This window comes from Penicillium cinerascens (assembly GCF_028974065.1).
Source record: "Penicillium cinerascens strain IBT 15544 chromosome Unknown scaffold_4_segment0_segment1, whole genome shotgun sequence".
Lineage (NCBI taxonomy): Eukaryota > Fungi > Ascomycota > Eurotiomycetes > Eurotiales > Aspergillaceae > Penicillium > Penicillium cinerascens.
In genome coordinates this window covers 752,802-767,861 of record NW_026695298.1, presented here as the reverse complement: position 1 = coordinate 767,861, position 15,060 = coordinate 752,802, and the positions used below count along the sequence as shown (strand labels likewise).

The following is a 15,060-nucleotide window of genomic DNA, read 5'->3' as shown; positions in this document are numbered from 1 at the left end:
TCTATCGAAGCAATACCAAGACATCAAGCATTCGCAAAGCAAAGTTGGAGTATCTATAGACGCTATCGTGGACGTCGGGCCACTCTACAACTCCAACACCCCGCATTTCTCCAACACGGAGATGTCCTCGTTGGCCAAACAGGAGAATCACCCCAAATGGTGGATAGCTGAGTTCACGTTCATGTTCTTCAAGCTGTAATTTTCAACTTCTCGCATTTAGTCTGGTCTTATCTGGCTAGAGTGAGTTGATCAACTGCTCTGTGAACATTGAGCTTATCAGTATCCCTCGCACGAAACTGCACCACCACCCGACAATCACCTACCATCTACTCTACCATGACGACACCCAGTCCACTATCAGGCAAAGTTATTCTCATCACCGGTGCAGGCAACGGCATCGGCCGAGCAACCAGCATCAAACTAGCCAGCGAAGGAGCCTCGCTAGCCCTATCAGACATAGATCTCGCCTCCGTGAACGAAACAGCAGCCCAGTGCGTGGAACAACGGCCAGCCCAATCCCACACCATCAATGAGGTAGACGTGAGCAATGTAGCGTCTGTAAACGCCTGGGTGATGGCGACCGTTTCACGCTATGGCCGATTGGATCACATCTTCAACTGTGCCGGTATCAATCCGATCCAAATTCCCACCGTCGACACTACAGATGAATACTCCCAGCGTCTGATCAGCGTCAATCTTGGAGGAACCTTCAACGTCTGTCGAGCGTGTATTCCTCACCTGCTCTCTGGGTCCTCGGTCGTGAATGTCTCGTCCATCGTTGGTGTCCAGCCTCGTGCGGGAATGGCGATCTATGCGGCGACCAAAGCCGGCATTATTGGCTTATCCAAGTCGATGGCGATGGAGCTTGGTCCTCAGGGGATCCGGGTCAATGTAGTAGCTCCAGGCGAGATCTATACCGCGACCAATGTGTCGGTCATTGCGGGAGAAGAAACAGTGCAGCGAGCGGGTCAGAAGGTCGCTCTGGGTCGTCTAGGCCGGCCTGATGAAATTGCGGATGTAGTGATCTGGATGTTCCAGAGCAGCTATATGAACGGCAGTGTCATCGAAGTCAATGGTGGAGTGGAGTAAGCTACGAAGGTAGATAAGACGCTACGGCATTGCTTGTGAAACTATTCTCAATTCCATGTATCTCGAGAGTCAAACTATCTACATGAGTAACGTGCCATCATAGAAGTAAATCGCCAGTCTCGGAGACTCGTTATTGACGATGAATCCCCCAGAATCGCTCTGCGTTGAAGGTCCACCGGTTATCATCTTTCCAGAGATCATCAAAGGCAGTGAACAGGACAAGGTCGTCGCTTCGGTGCGCAAAGCTTTTCCGTAGACTTTCAACTGCGATTCGCTGGTTTTCTGGTGATGGGACTGCGGCGCCGTTGGATTGTCCGGCATGCGGCCATCCGGACTCGGTAATCATAGTGTGCTTGCCGCCAGCGGCTTCTGAGACGCTGCGGGCTTGTTCTATCGCATAGGGGCCGGCATTTTGCGGGTGCTTGGTGGCGTCGAAGAAGGCGTGGCAGTTTGCAGCGCAGTAGTCTGATGCTTTGCATAGCTCTGGGTGTTTGAGGAGGACGGAGAATGTATCAACTGTTACAACGGGTCCTTGGTATCCCTGGCCACGGAGGATTGTCCGAGCTTGGTTGACAGCGTGGACGACATCTCCAGGTGAGGCCATGCCGCCATTGACCAGTTCATTGCCGACGCTAATTGTGTGGAAAACCGACCAATCTCTCTTCCCGTCGGGTCTAGTGGCAGCCTCGCCGAATGTTTTGAGGCTAGCAGGGAAATCAGTCAAATCATAGATTCCTGCGAAAACTTTCATGTTGTGCTTTCTGGCCGCGTTAACCACCAACTTCGTCTGATCGCAGTCCGTGCCATATATCCGGATGAACTTGTAATCTGACAGCTTATCGAGGTCTTCGTTTACCTCCGCTTGACTCTTGCAGGCTCGGTTCGCCTTATATGGTGAGTAGGAGATTCCGAATTGGCGATGAGAGTCCGCATTGGGGCCGGGATGCGGGTGAGGTACCGGATGGGGTGGATGTGGCTGGAGAGGAAGCACAGGATGCTGAGGCAGCGGAGGGAGCGGAGGCTTGGGAAGTTGAGCTTTGGGGAGCTCAGGTTTAGGAAGCTTAGGCAAAGGCACGAGAGGTGCTGGAGGTGCAGGCGCAGGATGTTTAGGGTGAACATGAGGCCTGTTCGCCCTATGAATTCCCGACACAGGCTTATGGTCTGGCGCATCCTGCTTGGGCTCATCTTTCTTGGGTTCAATGGGCGCCGGCACGTTGGCCTTCACCTCAAGATTCGACTTCGGTATCGAGACCTGGGGAACGGCTGCAGGCTATTGATAGATTAACTTCAATCCATGAAACGGCATTGATAGAATCCTGCCTACTAACATTCCCTTGCGGCACAGCAGTCGGAACAATACGGGTTGTCTCCGTGCTAATCGGTACTCCTTGTTCGTTGACCCAGACAACTACCTCCGAGGTTTGAGTCTGCACTTCTCCAGAACATTGTCCTAGTAGCAGTCAGCAAATCAGACTCGATTGGACTTTAAGTGAAATTTTCTTACCTTGAGACTCAGCATAAGCGCCACAAGCAAAGAACAGGCCTAACGCCAGATGAAGCCGCTTCATTGCACCGATCCAAAGTTAGAACCTAGTTAGTGGATCACGACCATAGCAGGAGTGACAAAACCCTCCCCTGGACACGAGGGCGACCGTGCAGATCAACCAGATTATATTCAAAGGCCTACTGATCTACCAGGAGAGCATGGGCCCTTGGTAGGTAAACAATGGTGTATCCAGGCATAACTATTTAGTGTGGGGTGACATGTGGAATGAGATCTGGGCTAAGAGTCCTGGCGATTTCCCTGATTTGGGTTAGTCCGTAGGGGAGTAATAACTCGCGTTGAAGGGGAGATCTTGGCCTCGAGTGCTCGAATGGGCGAGATCTTTCTCGGAGGAGGCGGGGGAATTCTCCTGGGGCTACCGCAGGTTTGTGGAATGCTGGGTCCATTCCGCGCACGCCGCTCGAATACCGCGCTAACTGGAGTCGTCATTTGTTGGGTTATCATTGAACGTGCTAGCTTCCATGGTTTGCGGTCACATTATAAAGAGACACGGGTGAAGAAGACCCTTGGGATGACTTGGCCCTAGCTGGAGGTTCCCATTTCCAGACAAGACTAGCCAGGGTGGCCGCGATTGTCCGAACGAATCTTGTCAAGGGATGAAGGAGGTGGCTCCGCTAGGCGTGTCAGTTGCGGATGAGATTGACAAGCAGCCTTTTCCTTGACTCTCGGTCCACAAGAGAAAGGGGGGAATTTAGGGGATTGTAAAATTAGCGGAGACCATGCACGAATTATGAATGCACTTGGCACAGGCAAAGCTGTAGCCAGAAAAAGAATAGTATTAAACAATCTAGAGCCATGCACCCGAAGAGTATGAAACTGCCCATAGAAGCAAAAGAAGTGAGCGGGCAGTACTGTACAGGGGAGCAATAGAGATGCATATCAACAAGCAAACCGGCTTAACAATACACGGGAGGAAGAGGCATTAGGGCGTATGGTTGATGACGATGGTTTTCAAACCCAGCAGATACCGGAGGTCATTGAGCATGAGAAGTCATTCGTTGAGAATGGAAGAGTGGAAGTAGCACTGGAAGGGTCTACTTCTTCTTGCTCATCACTTTCGTGATCGCGTGCCGGATTATCGTGCCGGACTTCTCGATCTCCTTCTTTGTCAGGCCGATGGTCACGCACACCTTTAGCGCGGCTGGAACGACTTGCTTCGGCTGGAAGTTGTCTTCCAGAGTCTTGAGGCGGGTGATCAGGACTCCGTTGGCCAGGCACTACACGAGTACAAAGGTTAGCGGGATTGGGCCGGACAATGTGGCATGTTTGAACGGTTGATACTTACCTCGTCGACAACATCCTGAAGCAAAAACTGTTGATCTTCGTAGGAGAGCTTCTTCGAAGCTACGACCTCAGACTTGATAACCAGGATGAGAATGGGATTCTCAAGCGAACTGGTACAGTACACCCAGTCACTGCGAGGATCAAGCTGAGCCCGCATGGCCTTGACGTATTCCCGGAGCTGCGAGACCGTGTCAGGGTTGTTTTGGAGAAGATTGATGCAGGCACTGGCAGTGGTGGATAGGAGAGCGGGAAGCGCTGCAGAGAAGGTGTATGCCGCAGCAGAGATCCGCTGGTGGTGCACAATCTCCTCAGAGCCGGCACAAAAGCCTCCGCCTGCCACAAGAGGACCAGCCAGTGACCCCACGATCATATCGACCTCGGCTGCGTCAACGTTCTGATGCTCGGTAATACCACGGCCAGTGCGGCCTAGGACACCGAACGACCATGTCTCGTCGAGGATGAGACGGAACTTATACTTGAGTCTCAACTCGATCTGCAACGGTGGTCAGCACAGGATACGAACCAAGTTTTCGCTGTCGGTTATCACTCACAATCTTCGGAAGATCCACCATGTCGCCATAAGACTCGAAAAGGCCCTCGGTAATAATGAACCGCCGAGTCAATGGCTTGCGTGCTTGCTCCTTGGTAACCTTGGCGAGCACCCGCTCTAAGTCCTCCATGTCATTATGCTCATACCAACGGACGATACTGCGGGAAATCTGAATACCCTTCCGAATAGCATAGCTGACACCCTTATCGGCAACAATAATGTCACCACGCTTCGAGAACGCAGGAATGACACTGGAGATGGTGGAAAATGCCTGAGAGTACATAATACAAGCCGCAGTGCCGAGGAACGATGCCACGTCTGCCTCGGTCTTCATATGGACATCCTGGGTTCCGTAGAAACCTCGCGGGCCACAGGGACCGACACCGTAGGCCCGGAGGGTCTGGATGGCCGACTCCTTGAGGGCCTCGTTGGTGTTGAAGTTATAGAAATTGAACGAGCTGAGATTCGTGACGGTGCGGCCGTTAGCAAGTTTGGACTTGGGACCGACAGGACTGCGAGGATTCATTAGCAAGATGTCCGAGGGCTCCGCCTCCGCGGAAGAAAGGGAAGATCCTACCCCACGATCACCGTCCGCTTATCGACTTCCATTTCCTCCAAGGTAGAAGGCTTTCCCACAAGTGGCTCGGGCGTCCACTCGTCTACGAGGTCATCAATCTCGTCTTCTGTCAACGGCACCACGCCGGGCTTGGTCGAGTATTTCGGGGCTAGCAAGTAGCGCACGGCGAAGAGAAAGAGAAACAATTCGACAGCCGAGCGAATGGGGTCATCTTGGTAACTCGATTTCACGTAGCGAAGGAAGATTGCGGAACCGGGGACGCGGTGGAAGAGGTTCGCGAGTTCATGTAGGTACTCGGACAGAAGACGTTGCGTCTCCTGAAGGTCCATAATGGCGTTGTCTGGGGCGCTCGTGGCGCACGCACACCGGGCAAAAAAATTCCGGTTAGAAAAGGTCAAAAAAACCACCAAAAGGAGCGTGTTCAAGAAAATGGAGGACGGATACAGACGCCGGGGGGCGCGGACGGGTTGGAATAATCAATGTCACGTGAGAAGCCCGTGACCGCGCGAACCCGAGTTCCCATGAATGGATCAAGTACACTACAAGGCTACACTGCTTTAAACGGACCACGGACCTACTTAGCAACAATAAACGGTCTACGTTGAAGAAAAATCATGAAGATTGAAGCAATGCAGATTGTATTCCGTTGAGTTTGTAAAGAAAAACAAGCTATGAGAGTGGTAAACGAAGGTAAATCCCCCATGGTAGTGGTCGAACCACTAAGATACAAGTCGTTCCACACAAAAAGCCATTAAGATCAACAGGTGCGCCGGTGTTTTTAAAGAATGCAGCGAAGAGCAGGAAAAATGACGATAAGGTGACAAAACTTTGTACAAGCCATTTTCATACAGGAAGGCTAGAGGCCTCAAATCATGCGTTGGAAGTTGTAGTCACCGCCGGTGGGAGTGACGGAGTTGTGCGGGGACTTGTAGCCTTGGGGCAAATGACTTCCCGTGTAGTACGTTTGTGTATCGTTCAGGCCAGCGTCGAGAGGCTGCAGAAGGCCAAGGCCACTTGACTTGACACCGACAGCATCGTAGAGTGCCTTCCGGATGCTCAGGCTGATGGACGACAAATCGCGAATGACAAGCGGCGCGGCAATGAGGACAACGAAAATAACCAGCATGAAGAAGTAGAGAATGGCGAAACGAACAACCCGTCTCTTTCGGAGCTTGGACTGCTTCAGCGAATAGATGGGAGGACGGATTTGACGGCTGGAAAGAGAAATCAGTAAAAAATCAGACAATTATGCAGCTCGGAGCACATACCTGGGACGCAGCCAGAACAGAATCACTGAGTGGAATTTATCGGCGTAGGGAATGGCGAGAACGGGCAGCATGAAGAACAGAATGATGTGACCCAAAACGAAATCGGCAGCGAAGTAACCCAGCTCGGTAATCTTGCAAAGGAATTCACGGCCGGGCTGGGACAATGAGTGCCAACCCATGTTGTACCACTTGCCGGTCCACCAGGCGATGTTAGATTGATCATGCTTGAATTCACGGGTCAGAGCCAAGGAGATGATCAACTTGTAAATAAAGCGCTGAATGGCCATGGCCGCAATCATGCCCGAGACGGTTCTGGGCCAGCTGAAGGATTCCAGGACGAACAGAACGATGAAGAAGATCATGAGAGCAATGACGGCGATAGCGTGGGCAATGGCCGCGAGAACGGAACCGAACTTCTTGCAGCACATGCTGAAGATCGGACCCATGCAACATGCCATACCGAAGAACACAGCGGCAACACCAGCGTTGATACCAATAGGAGCGAACGCAATGATGGCGATTCGGGCGATGGCGTTGGGAGCGTACTTCACCTCGTTACTGAACATCGTTCTGGAGTTGATGTACAGGTAAGGAATGAAGGTCACAGCAACCACAACCAAGGGTGCAATGATCTCGCTGAAGAAGATGTTCGTGATGCGAGCGCGAGGCACATCTCCGGAGCCCTTCTCTGAAGGAACACCCAGAAGCTTTCTCTTGTAACCAGTGATTCTGGTACGCGAGAGACGACAGAAACCGATCCAGGACGAGGCGTGAGAGCGCGAGTTACCACGCGAGAGCCAGCGGAGATAGTCACGGTAGTCAATGAAGAAGTCGTTCCAGGCGAACTGGTGGGGGTTGAACAAGAAGGGCGAGATGATCAGAGCAAGCAAGGAGACCCAGAACCAGATAAGAGCAGGAGTCCAGACGGTGGAGGTGGCGAATAACAGCATCAGGAGCAGTCGAGCACCAGCGTAGATCGAGGGACCAGCGAAACGAGAGTACAGCACACCGAAGGGAATACGGGCGGTGGCGAAACCACGACCGGTACCAATGTAGCGAGCACCACCGAAAGACAAGTTCTGGTGCACAGATTGGGCATAGATCTGGCAAACAAACACTTCGAACATGAAAGAGAACGAACCGAAGTGCTTAGCAAGACGAGTCGCCATGCGCCAGACGCCCCGCTCAGTCAGTTCTTGAACGGCCAGGGGAACGAACGAAATAAAGAACACAATAAAGATGGACACAACGCAACGGTTGACCCAGTTGATGACAGGGACCAAGTCGGCACAGTAGGTAGGCAGGAGGGGATCCGTGATGGGCAAGTCGGGGTTGAAGCGGCAAGTGATTGTCTCGTGCTTGAGAGCACCCAGGTTGATCAAGACAATCATGAACATCTGCACGGAAAGCATAATGAACATGTTGTTAAGATGGAAACCAGGGTGAGCATAGTAGAAGGACAAGAAGCGATCCATAGGCAGCTGAGTACCGAGATAGTAGTACTCGCGAGACAGAATCTGTTCACCCATACCAGTACCAATCTTGGTTGTGAAGTTCAGAATAGAGCCGAAACCCAAGTCACGACCCTTACCACACTGGAAGTACTCGCAATGCTTGATGCGACCACCACGGAGGATTGCGTTCATACCGGCGTAGATATCCTCGTTCAGGTGCAACCCCTTCTGAGCCTTGGACACACCACCACGAGTGGTCATGAAGGTAGCGTTCAGGAAATCAGGGTGACCATAATGCAGCTTACCACCGATCTGAGCCAGAGTACGCGCGAACAGAGTACCGAATGTTTGTTCCTTGGAGGCAGCAACATCACCAAGCACACCAATGCTCTCGGAGAAGATGTACTCACGGGCACCGAGAATGGCGACCGGGTCGTTGTCGGGTGCGGCGATACCAGGAGTGTAGGGCGAAACATTGTCAGTGGTCAACTCCTCGAACTCAGCCAGGACACTGCGAATCTTAAGACATTCCTCAAGGTAGTTGTCCTGGTTGGCATCGATAAGCTGGATGTATTCACCGCGGTAGAAGATGATGGCGTGGTTTTGGTTGTCAGACTTTCCGTCACCGAGAATTGGGTTGCCGGAGAGCTGGATACGGAACTTGGGCTTGCGCATGTTGTTTTCGAGCAGTTCGCAGTGACCATCAATGAGAGCAGAGTACAGGCGGGGCTCCTCGCCCTCATTCGCGGGAGGCTCCTCGTCAAGGTAGGCGATCTGGAGGTCGGGGTACGCACGGAGGAGGAACTCGGTGTTCTCCCGTTCGTCCTTGCTGAACTTGGCGTAGCGCTGCATGGACACACAGATACGGAACTTGCGGCGGGCCATGCGCTCCAGCTCACGCTCGAGCTTCTCGGAGTTACCACCGAACATCTGGACAACCTCGGGGTTCTCAACACGGTACAGCAACTTGATGGCGCGGCTGTAGTTCATGAAGCCAGAGACCGTTCTGTAAAGCGTCTGCGAGCGAAGGGACGCCCAGATACGGGTGCGGAGAGTGTACTCGGGAGCGGCGGACTTGAAACCAATGCAGTAGAAGGGCAGGTCATCGATCTTGCTCTTCTGAGCATCCTTCTCGCCCTTCTCACCGTATTCACCGTTGAATTGCGACGTCTCATCGGCCAGAATCTTGGTGTCTTTGACGAAGCAGTCCCACTCGTGAGGGTGGAGCTGCTTGAGGTATTCCAGGACAGTAACACGGGAGTATGGCTCATCTTCACGAATAATCTCACGCAGAGAGAGCAAGATCTTCTCACTATAGTGAGGGATCAAGACACTGAAGGTGGGCATGTTATCAACGGGTAGAGGCTCGGGCATGGGGGTCGACAAGGACTGGGCGAAGAAGGAAATACGACGCTCAGCCTCGCTGCCAGCAGGGAAGAACTCGGTCTTGAACGACTGGTCTTCCTGGGACACGAAGAAGGTCGGTGCACGCAGAGTACGCTTGCCCTCCTGCTCGGACGGGACCTGGTGGTACAGTAGCTTCTGGACGTGGTCAATGGCCAACAGGTGCTCACGGTACATCGAGATGATAATGGCGTTCCACACTTGCGAGATGAGGACCTTGGGCTTGTACTTGATTTCCATGTCGGTGGTGGCCAGAACCTTGGAGTAGATACGCTTGGGAAGGCGCGAGAAGATGTTTCTCCAGGGAGACCAGATGGAGACACCGAGATAGAATGACCGGGCAACAGAGAAGATGGTGTTGCAAATAATGTACCAGAGATAACTATCCAGGAAGAAGAGAGTCAAATCCATGAAGAACATAAGACCGAGCAGAATCTGCGGCTGCTTGTGGCAGAGGATATTGCCCAGGTACTTGACACCAGTGCACTCGAAGATGGTCATGGGGGACAAGATACGAATGGGATCCTTGAACGACAGAGTCAAGAAGAAGTAGGACTCGGCGAGTTTGGCACCGAAGACACAGACCCAGAGACCGTAAGACATCCACATGTCGTTTCCGTGAAGATGGGGGAAACTGGCAGTGAACGTCTGGCTGGCCACGTACTGGCGGCCATTCTTCCTGAGATAGCTACCAAAGAGACCACCGAGAGGCTGGATCGCGAAGAAGACCGCCGTGAACAGAGCGAGAACGAAGTGTACGATACCGAGAGCGAGGCCAACGATGTCCTGAATGTTCTTGGTGCCGAGCTTGTCCAGGAAACCAAAGATGATAACACCTGGGACCAAGTTGGCAATGAAGACGGCGAGAAGAAACATGAAACGCTTTCGCAGATGCTGAGCACCGGCCCAACGACGGGGAACGTAACACCATTCGCAAATGGTAGCGAAGATCTGGATAAAGGCGGCAAGAGCACCACCAAAGCCAACAGCAGCCAGGTACTTGGCCGGGGGGGGCTTGTTGTCCCACTGTTGCTGGTAGTTGGGGGTGTAGAGAGTCGGGGCGTTGTAAGCGGTGAAGAACCAGAAAGCACACAAGTGAAGAACCCAGATACGGTTGAAGTTGGTGACCATGTGGAACCACGAACGAGTCTCCTTGTACGTCTTGAAAAACGCCTTCTTCCAGACGACATCCTTCAGCTTGGGCCAGCGCTCCGATGTGGGAATATCGACCAGGCGGGTCTTGTCCTCGAAGTGGATGCGCTCGATACCCTCAGGGTACCAGAACAGTTGGTTCATATCGTCGTAACCGATGATCTTGTTGTGGTCATGCTCACGGCGAACGTACTTCCCGTCCAAGATCTCGTAACCCTGATCACGGCAGAACTGGTAGAGGGGTGTGACAACCTCATTGAGATAGGTGAACTCCTCAACGGGCTCAACCCGGTTCTGGCATTCGGGCGAACCGTAATAGTCGTCGGCGCACTTGAAAATGAAGCAAAGACACTCGGGCAGGAAACGGACCTGGTTGGCCTCACCCCAGATGAGCAGATACAGGGCAATTTGACGGGCCCGATCGTGCTGGGACATCCGGTTCATGCGAGACTTCCACCGGTACTCGGCGGCCTCCAGGCTGTTGTCGCCTTCCAATGCCTCGAGAGTCTCTTCCTCATTCTCGGGGTTCTTCTTGGCGGCCTTCTGGGCAGCCTTGCGAGCCTTCCTGGTCTTGCGATCGGCCTTGCCGAGCTTCATATTCGCGAAGCCAACAGCATCGTCCAGGTCCAAATGGGCGGCAAAGTACCAACGGCGGTAGTTGGCATTGTGACCACCAATGTAGTCGGCGTGGAGTGATAGAAGCGCCTGGTTGGGGGTCATGCGAGAGGCACGCGAGTCAAGGAGCGTCATCATATGGTCGTACATGTTACGCATGCTGTCTCGCTGGAAACCGAACTTGTTGACGAGGTCAATAAAGATGTCCTCAAGCTCTTCCTTGGACAAGGGAATCTGGGCGTCTGCGCTCCAGGCAGGGTAGGGCTCCCGCGAACGCTGGCCAGCCGGCAACGCGTTTCCGTAATCCATGCCATAGACGGGGGTGGAGGCACCGGATGATCGGTTACCACCGTATGAAATCTGGGAAGAGGGGGGACGGTAGCCACCGTAACCGCGGCCGTACTGGCTGTCGGCATAGCTGTTGTAGCGGTCGTCACCGCGGCCGTAGTAGTCCATGTCTGCCGCACGAGCGGTCTCGGATCTCATGGTGAAATCGCTGAAAGTCTCCGAGTCCTCCTCGGAGTCGTGAGGGCGGCCTTGGCCGTGACCGGGCTGATCATAGTACTGATCACCGTAGTAGCCATCCTGGTGGCCGCCCTGGTCGTAATAGCCCGCGTCAGCGTAGCCTTGGCCCTGGCCCTGGCCCTGGGCCTGGGCGTGGCCGGCGGCTTCGTCTCCATAGTAACCACTGTAGCTTCATATGTTAGCGAGGTCACGCTCGAAGTGCTTTCATTGGGCTCCGTACCCATTGTCGTAATAGCCATCGTTGTAGCCCTGGTTATCGTAGTAGCCCTGGGCATGTTCTTCCTGGTAGTACGAGTCGCCATGAGCCGGCGGGTGGCCGTAGCCATCGTCGTAATGGCCTCCTCCTGCGTAACCGGACATGTCGAGAGAGTCGCAATCGATCGCTTGATGATAGCTCTGGGGTGGTCGGTTAGCCAACGGAATGCCGTGTCGAAGCCGGGACAGGCCGGGCAGCTTGCGATCCAGGTCCCTTTCGTTGCACCCTTACCTCAACCACGACTCGTCCACAGTATTAAAAAGTTATATGCGCCGGACGAATGAATTATTGCAGCATGGACACAGAAACGAATGGCGCAGATCGTAACGACGTGTGGGATGGAAGCCGAGAAAGGGCGAAAGTCGGCGAGTGTCAAACTCCGCGCTGGTTGAATGAGCGAAAGACGAAACGTAACAACCTTGGAAACCCCAGCGAGGAAAGAGCAACCTTGCTCCAAAACTTCCTCTCTAAAACGAATGGAAGGAAGCAAGATGATGGATGGACAAAAAGGCAAACGAAGGGCAGAGGAGGGAGTAAGAAGGCCAAGGAAGGGGAAAATATTGGCTGTGCTGTTATTTTGGGATCGGGGGAATTTGCTGGCTACTCTAATTTACGACCGTACGTGTACGTGTGTGTAGGAGTACTTTCCGTGCTATGGGTCCCCCCTTAGTAGCGGAAGTACCGGTACAACCGCACCCCAGTTCAGGGGGGTGGGGGCGTGCTGGTGCTCGGTGTGCTTGGTCGATACCGTTGTTGTCCCACGATACCGTACACGGGCACTCGATCTTCAGCGCTGACGAGCCAATGATGAAGGCACAGGACGCTCGGATTCCAAGGGAAATCTGAGCGGCCCCTGAAACCCGCCCCACTCCGGATCCGTCCATGTGTAATCTGGTAACAAATAATGTGACCGATACCTGAGATGGGACCCCGTTTCCGCCTCTGATTTGCCCCTTCCTTGTTATTGTTACCACTACGGTATGCAGGGATGGCGTTGCACGATATTTTTCATTCCTCGTTTCCATGCAGATTTCGGTATCTCTGCCCTCTGGACTTTTGTACGTACGGATACCTGGGTGCTGACGGTATCTTGGAGGTTGGGTGCTGGGGAGGTTGGTCTGTTTTTCATTCACCGGGAGAAGAACCACGGCTCTCAAGCGACAGGAACCACTCGCGCTCTGTGGAAATATTTCCCCCTCCGGCTTTGAAAGAGCGATCGTCCTCGTTTCTTTTCTATTCGGGTCTGGTGTTTCCTGGATAGGAGATGACTGAATTTGACGCTAGAAACCCAATTCGCCACCCATGATACAAATTGTACTGCTTAGCGCCGTTTTCACCGTTGAACTAATCTCGGATGCTGCACTACGCGGCCTCTGATAAGCCCGCGTCCAGGTCTTAGAACCACTCAACGCCCTCCAAAACCCCCCCACTCTACGCTGGCAAACCTGTTGCTCCCTAATCTGGAAGCCACCACATAGCAAAATCGGGATTAGCCACGGCGGACTTGGACCTCCGGTGCCAAAATTAGAACACCAAAAAACCAATGGATCCTCCGAGGTCCTCTGTTGAGGACATGCCCGGGTTTGTTTCTACTACGATAGAAAAGATTTGACCTCCTTGTGTATATTCGTGGCATATTACAACCCCGGGCTCTGAAACAAGCGACCGGGCAGTATCCGTGACACGTTTTACGTGCCGTACGCACCACTGGTAACGGCGTAACGAGCTGCCAGCCCCATCTCCACCGTTTGACCCAGTCTTTTCGCTCTGTTCCACATGCTTCTCTCTCGGGCCAGAAGCCTCAACCTGGGCCACACTGGCCCAGCCGGAATCGCCCTGGTTCCTGCATACGCAACGGACTGCGAAAACCTATACAGACCGGCTTGAATATGTAGAGTGTAACCACTCTATGCTGCATACTTTGTCTCGTCCTAATACTTTACTCCGTGCCAACAGGGCGACAGGGTACACATGTAAGTACTCAAGACATGTCCAACGGCGGGACCGGTGCAGCACACGAACGATACATCCACTGCAGGACGGGCCGATCTTCCATTTTCATCTCCAGCCTTGTCCCTCCGTGTCAGAGTTTCTTTCGACTCCTTCCCCGACCGGGTTCACATGGGTTCGTGGCTAATCACCATCCTCCAAAAATAACCTGTCTCGGATGCTCCTAGGTCTAGTCAGCGACCGCTCGCCCGGATTCGCCCTAGTGTTGCAAGTTTATTGTATTGACCCGCCTTTTCAATACACGATCCGTCTACCCCCATTCTGGTTTAAGTGTGGCTGGGTCAATTCATGAACCTGATCATTCTGCTTTATCAGTCGGTGGCTTGGTATCAGGGCTGTGTGTGCCACCGGCGTCACTTCGCCAATTGCCATGATTTTCGGTAGCGTGCCCCCTGAATTGCCGGGATAAGGGGGCCAAGACATTCAACCAGTAAATGACCCGAATTGCCACCGCAACATCTGATAATGGCAGGCGATCCTCCGATTCACATTTGCCCCCATTCAAGTAATCAGGGGGCTGTGCTTGGGTGACCCGTACCCCTCCACATCGACGTGATCGGTGGCCAATCAATGTATTTGGTGCCTGCGAACATGTAAAAGCCGACTACAGCTCACATTTCGGTGGTCTGGGTTGGCCGATAGATATGGAAAACATGACTTTGGTATATGTGCGATACAGCGAACTTTCAACGTGCGCGCTCAGATCGTGACTTGGGAGATAGAGTTCATAGAAAGTCTCCCTGTCCAATGATAAACACACACTTGTTTTTTGTAGCCAGTCAATGATCCTTCGACTTCTCAACATCAAAATGTGGACTGAGTGAACGACTCAGGCCCGGACTCTTTACCTACCTCGCAGCTCTGTGACATGGGACCCAACGGCAAGGGGATGCTGATCATCCCATTCTTTTGCCATGCCACAAAACGATCGGCCTCCGGTAGCCAGCAGTCGGCTGGAGCTTGTCGATCCAAGGATCAGGGGCTCTCGCGTGTGATCCGCATTATTCGGTGGGCTGTCCATTCCACGGCACTGCGGCCGGGTTTACCCTCTCCGGTAAACAGTTCGGCTTTAAGGTTTGAGTGAGGCGACGCTACACATGCAGATCCATGCAGCGTCCTCGCGTCAGCCTCTGGTTTCAGCCTGCTACCATGTGAGGGAGGTGAATCTGGTGGTTGGGTCGATTTTAAAGCTTGTTCCTGCCTGGTCAAATCCAAATCACTCGCCTTTTTGTGATGTATGTGGCTTGGGTGACTGCCGTCCCTGCTTGTGGGATATGTAGCAATGGGTAGCCGAAGCTAGTATCTGAGACAG

The 15,060-nt window shown here is 53.1% G+C and overlaps 4 protein-coding genes across 4 annotated transcripts; 1 reads left to right on the top strand and 3 right to left on the bottom strand.

Moving 5' to 3' along the window:
• Positions 1-336: 336 nt before the first annotated feature.
• N7498_009384 (SDR family NAD(P)-dependent oxidoreductase) lies at positions 337-1,089 on the top strand (the record flags this gene model as incomplete). The annotated part of the gene is made up of 1 exon (XM_058456440.1): positions 337-1,089. One exon carries the CDS (start codon positions 337-339, stop codon positions 1,087-1,089), a length of 753 nt encoding a protein of 250 aa, XP_058303339.1.
• Positions 1,090-1,219: 130 nt separating this feature from the next.
• Positions 1,220-2,657, bottom strand: scw4 (putative cell wall glucanase (Scw4); the record flags this gene model as incomplete). The annotated part of the gene is made up of 3 exons (XM_058456439.1): positions 1,220-2,359; positions 2,418-2,539; positions 2,594-2,657. 3 exons carry the CDS (start codon positions 2,655-2,657, stop codon positions 1,220-1,222), a joined length of 1,326 nt encoding a protein of 441 aa, XP_058303338.1.
• A 1,030-nt stretch (positions 2,658-3,687) lies between these two features.
• On the bottom strand, positions 3,688-5,393 carry lcbA (serine C-palmitoyltransferase subunit lcbA; the record flags this gene model as incomplete). Its single annotated transcript, XM_058456438.1, has 4 exons — positions 3,688-3,870; positions 3,939-4,430; positions 4,489-4,999; positions 5,065-5,393. The coding sequence occupies 4 exons, from the start codon at positions 5,391-5,393 to the stop codon at positions 3,688-3,690; spliced, it is 1,515 nt and encodes a 504-aa protein (XP_058303337.1).
• Positions 5,394-5,929: 536 nt separating this feature from the next.
• N7498_009381 (1,3-beta-glucan synthase) lies at positions 5,930-11,842 on the bottom strand (the record flags this gene model as incomplete). Its single annotated transcript, XM_058456437.1, has 3 exons — positions 5,930-6,278; positions 6,333-11,645; positions 11,703-11,842. 3 exons carry the CDS (start codon positions 11,840-11,842, stop codon positions 5,930-5,932), a joined length of 5,802 nt encoding a protein of 1,933 aa, XP_058303336.1.
• Positions 11,843-15,060: the final 3,218 nt, after the last annotated feature.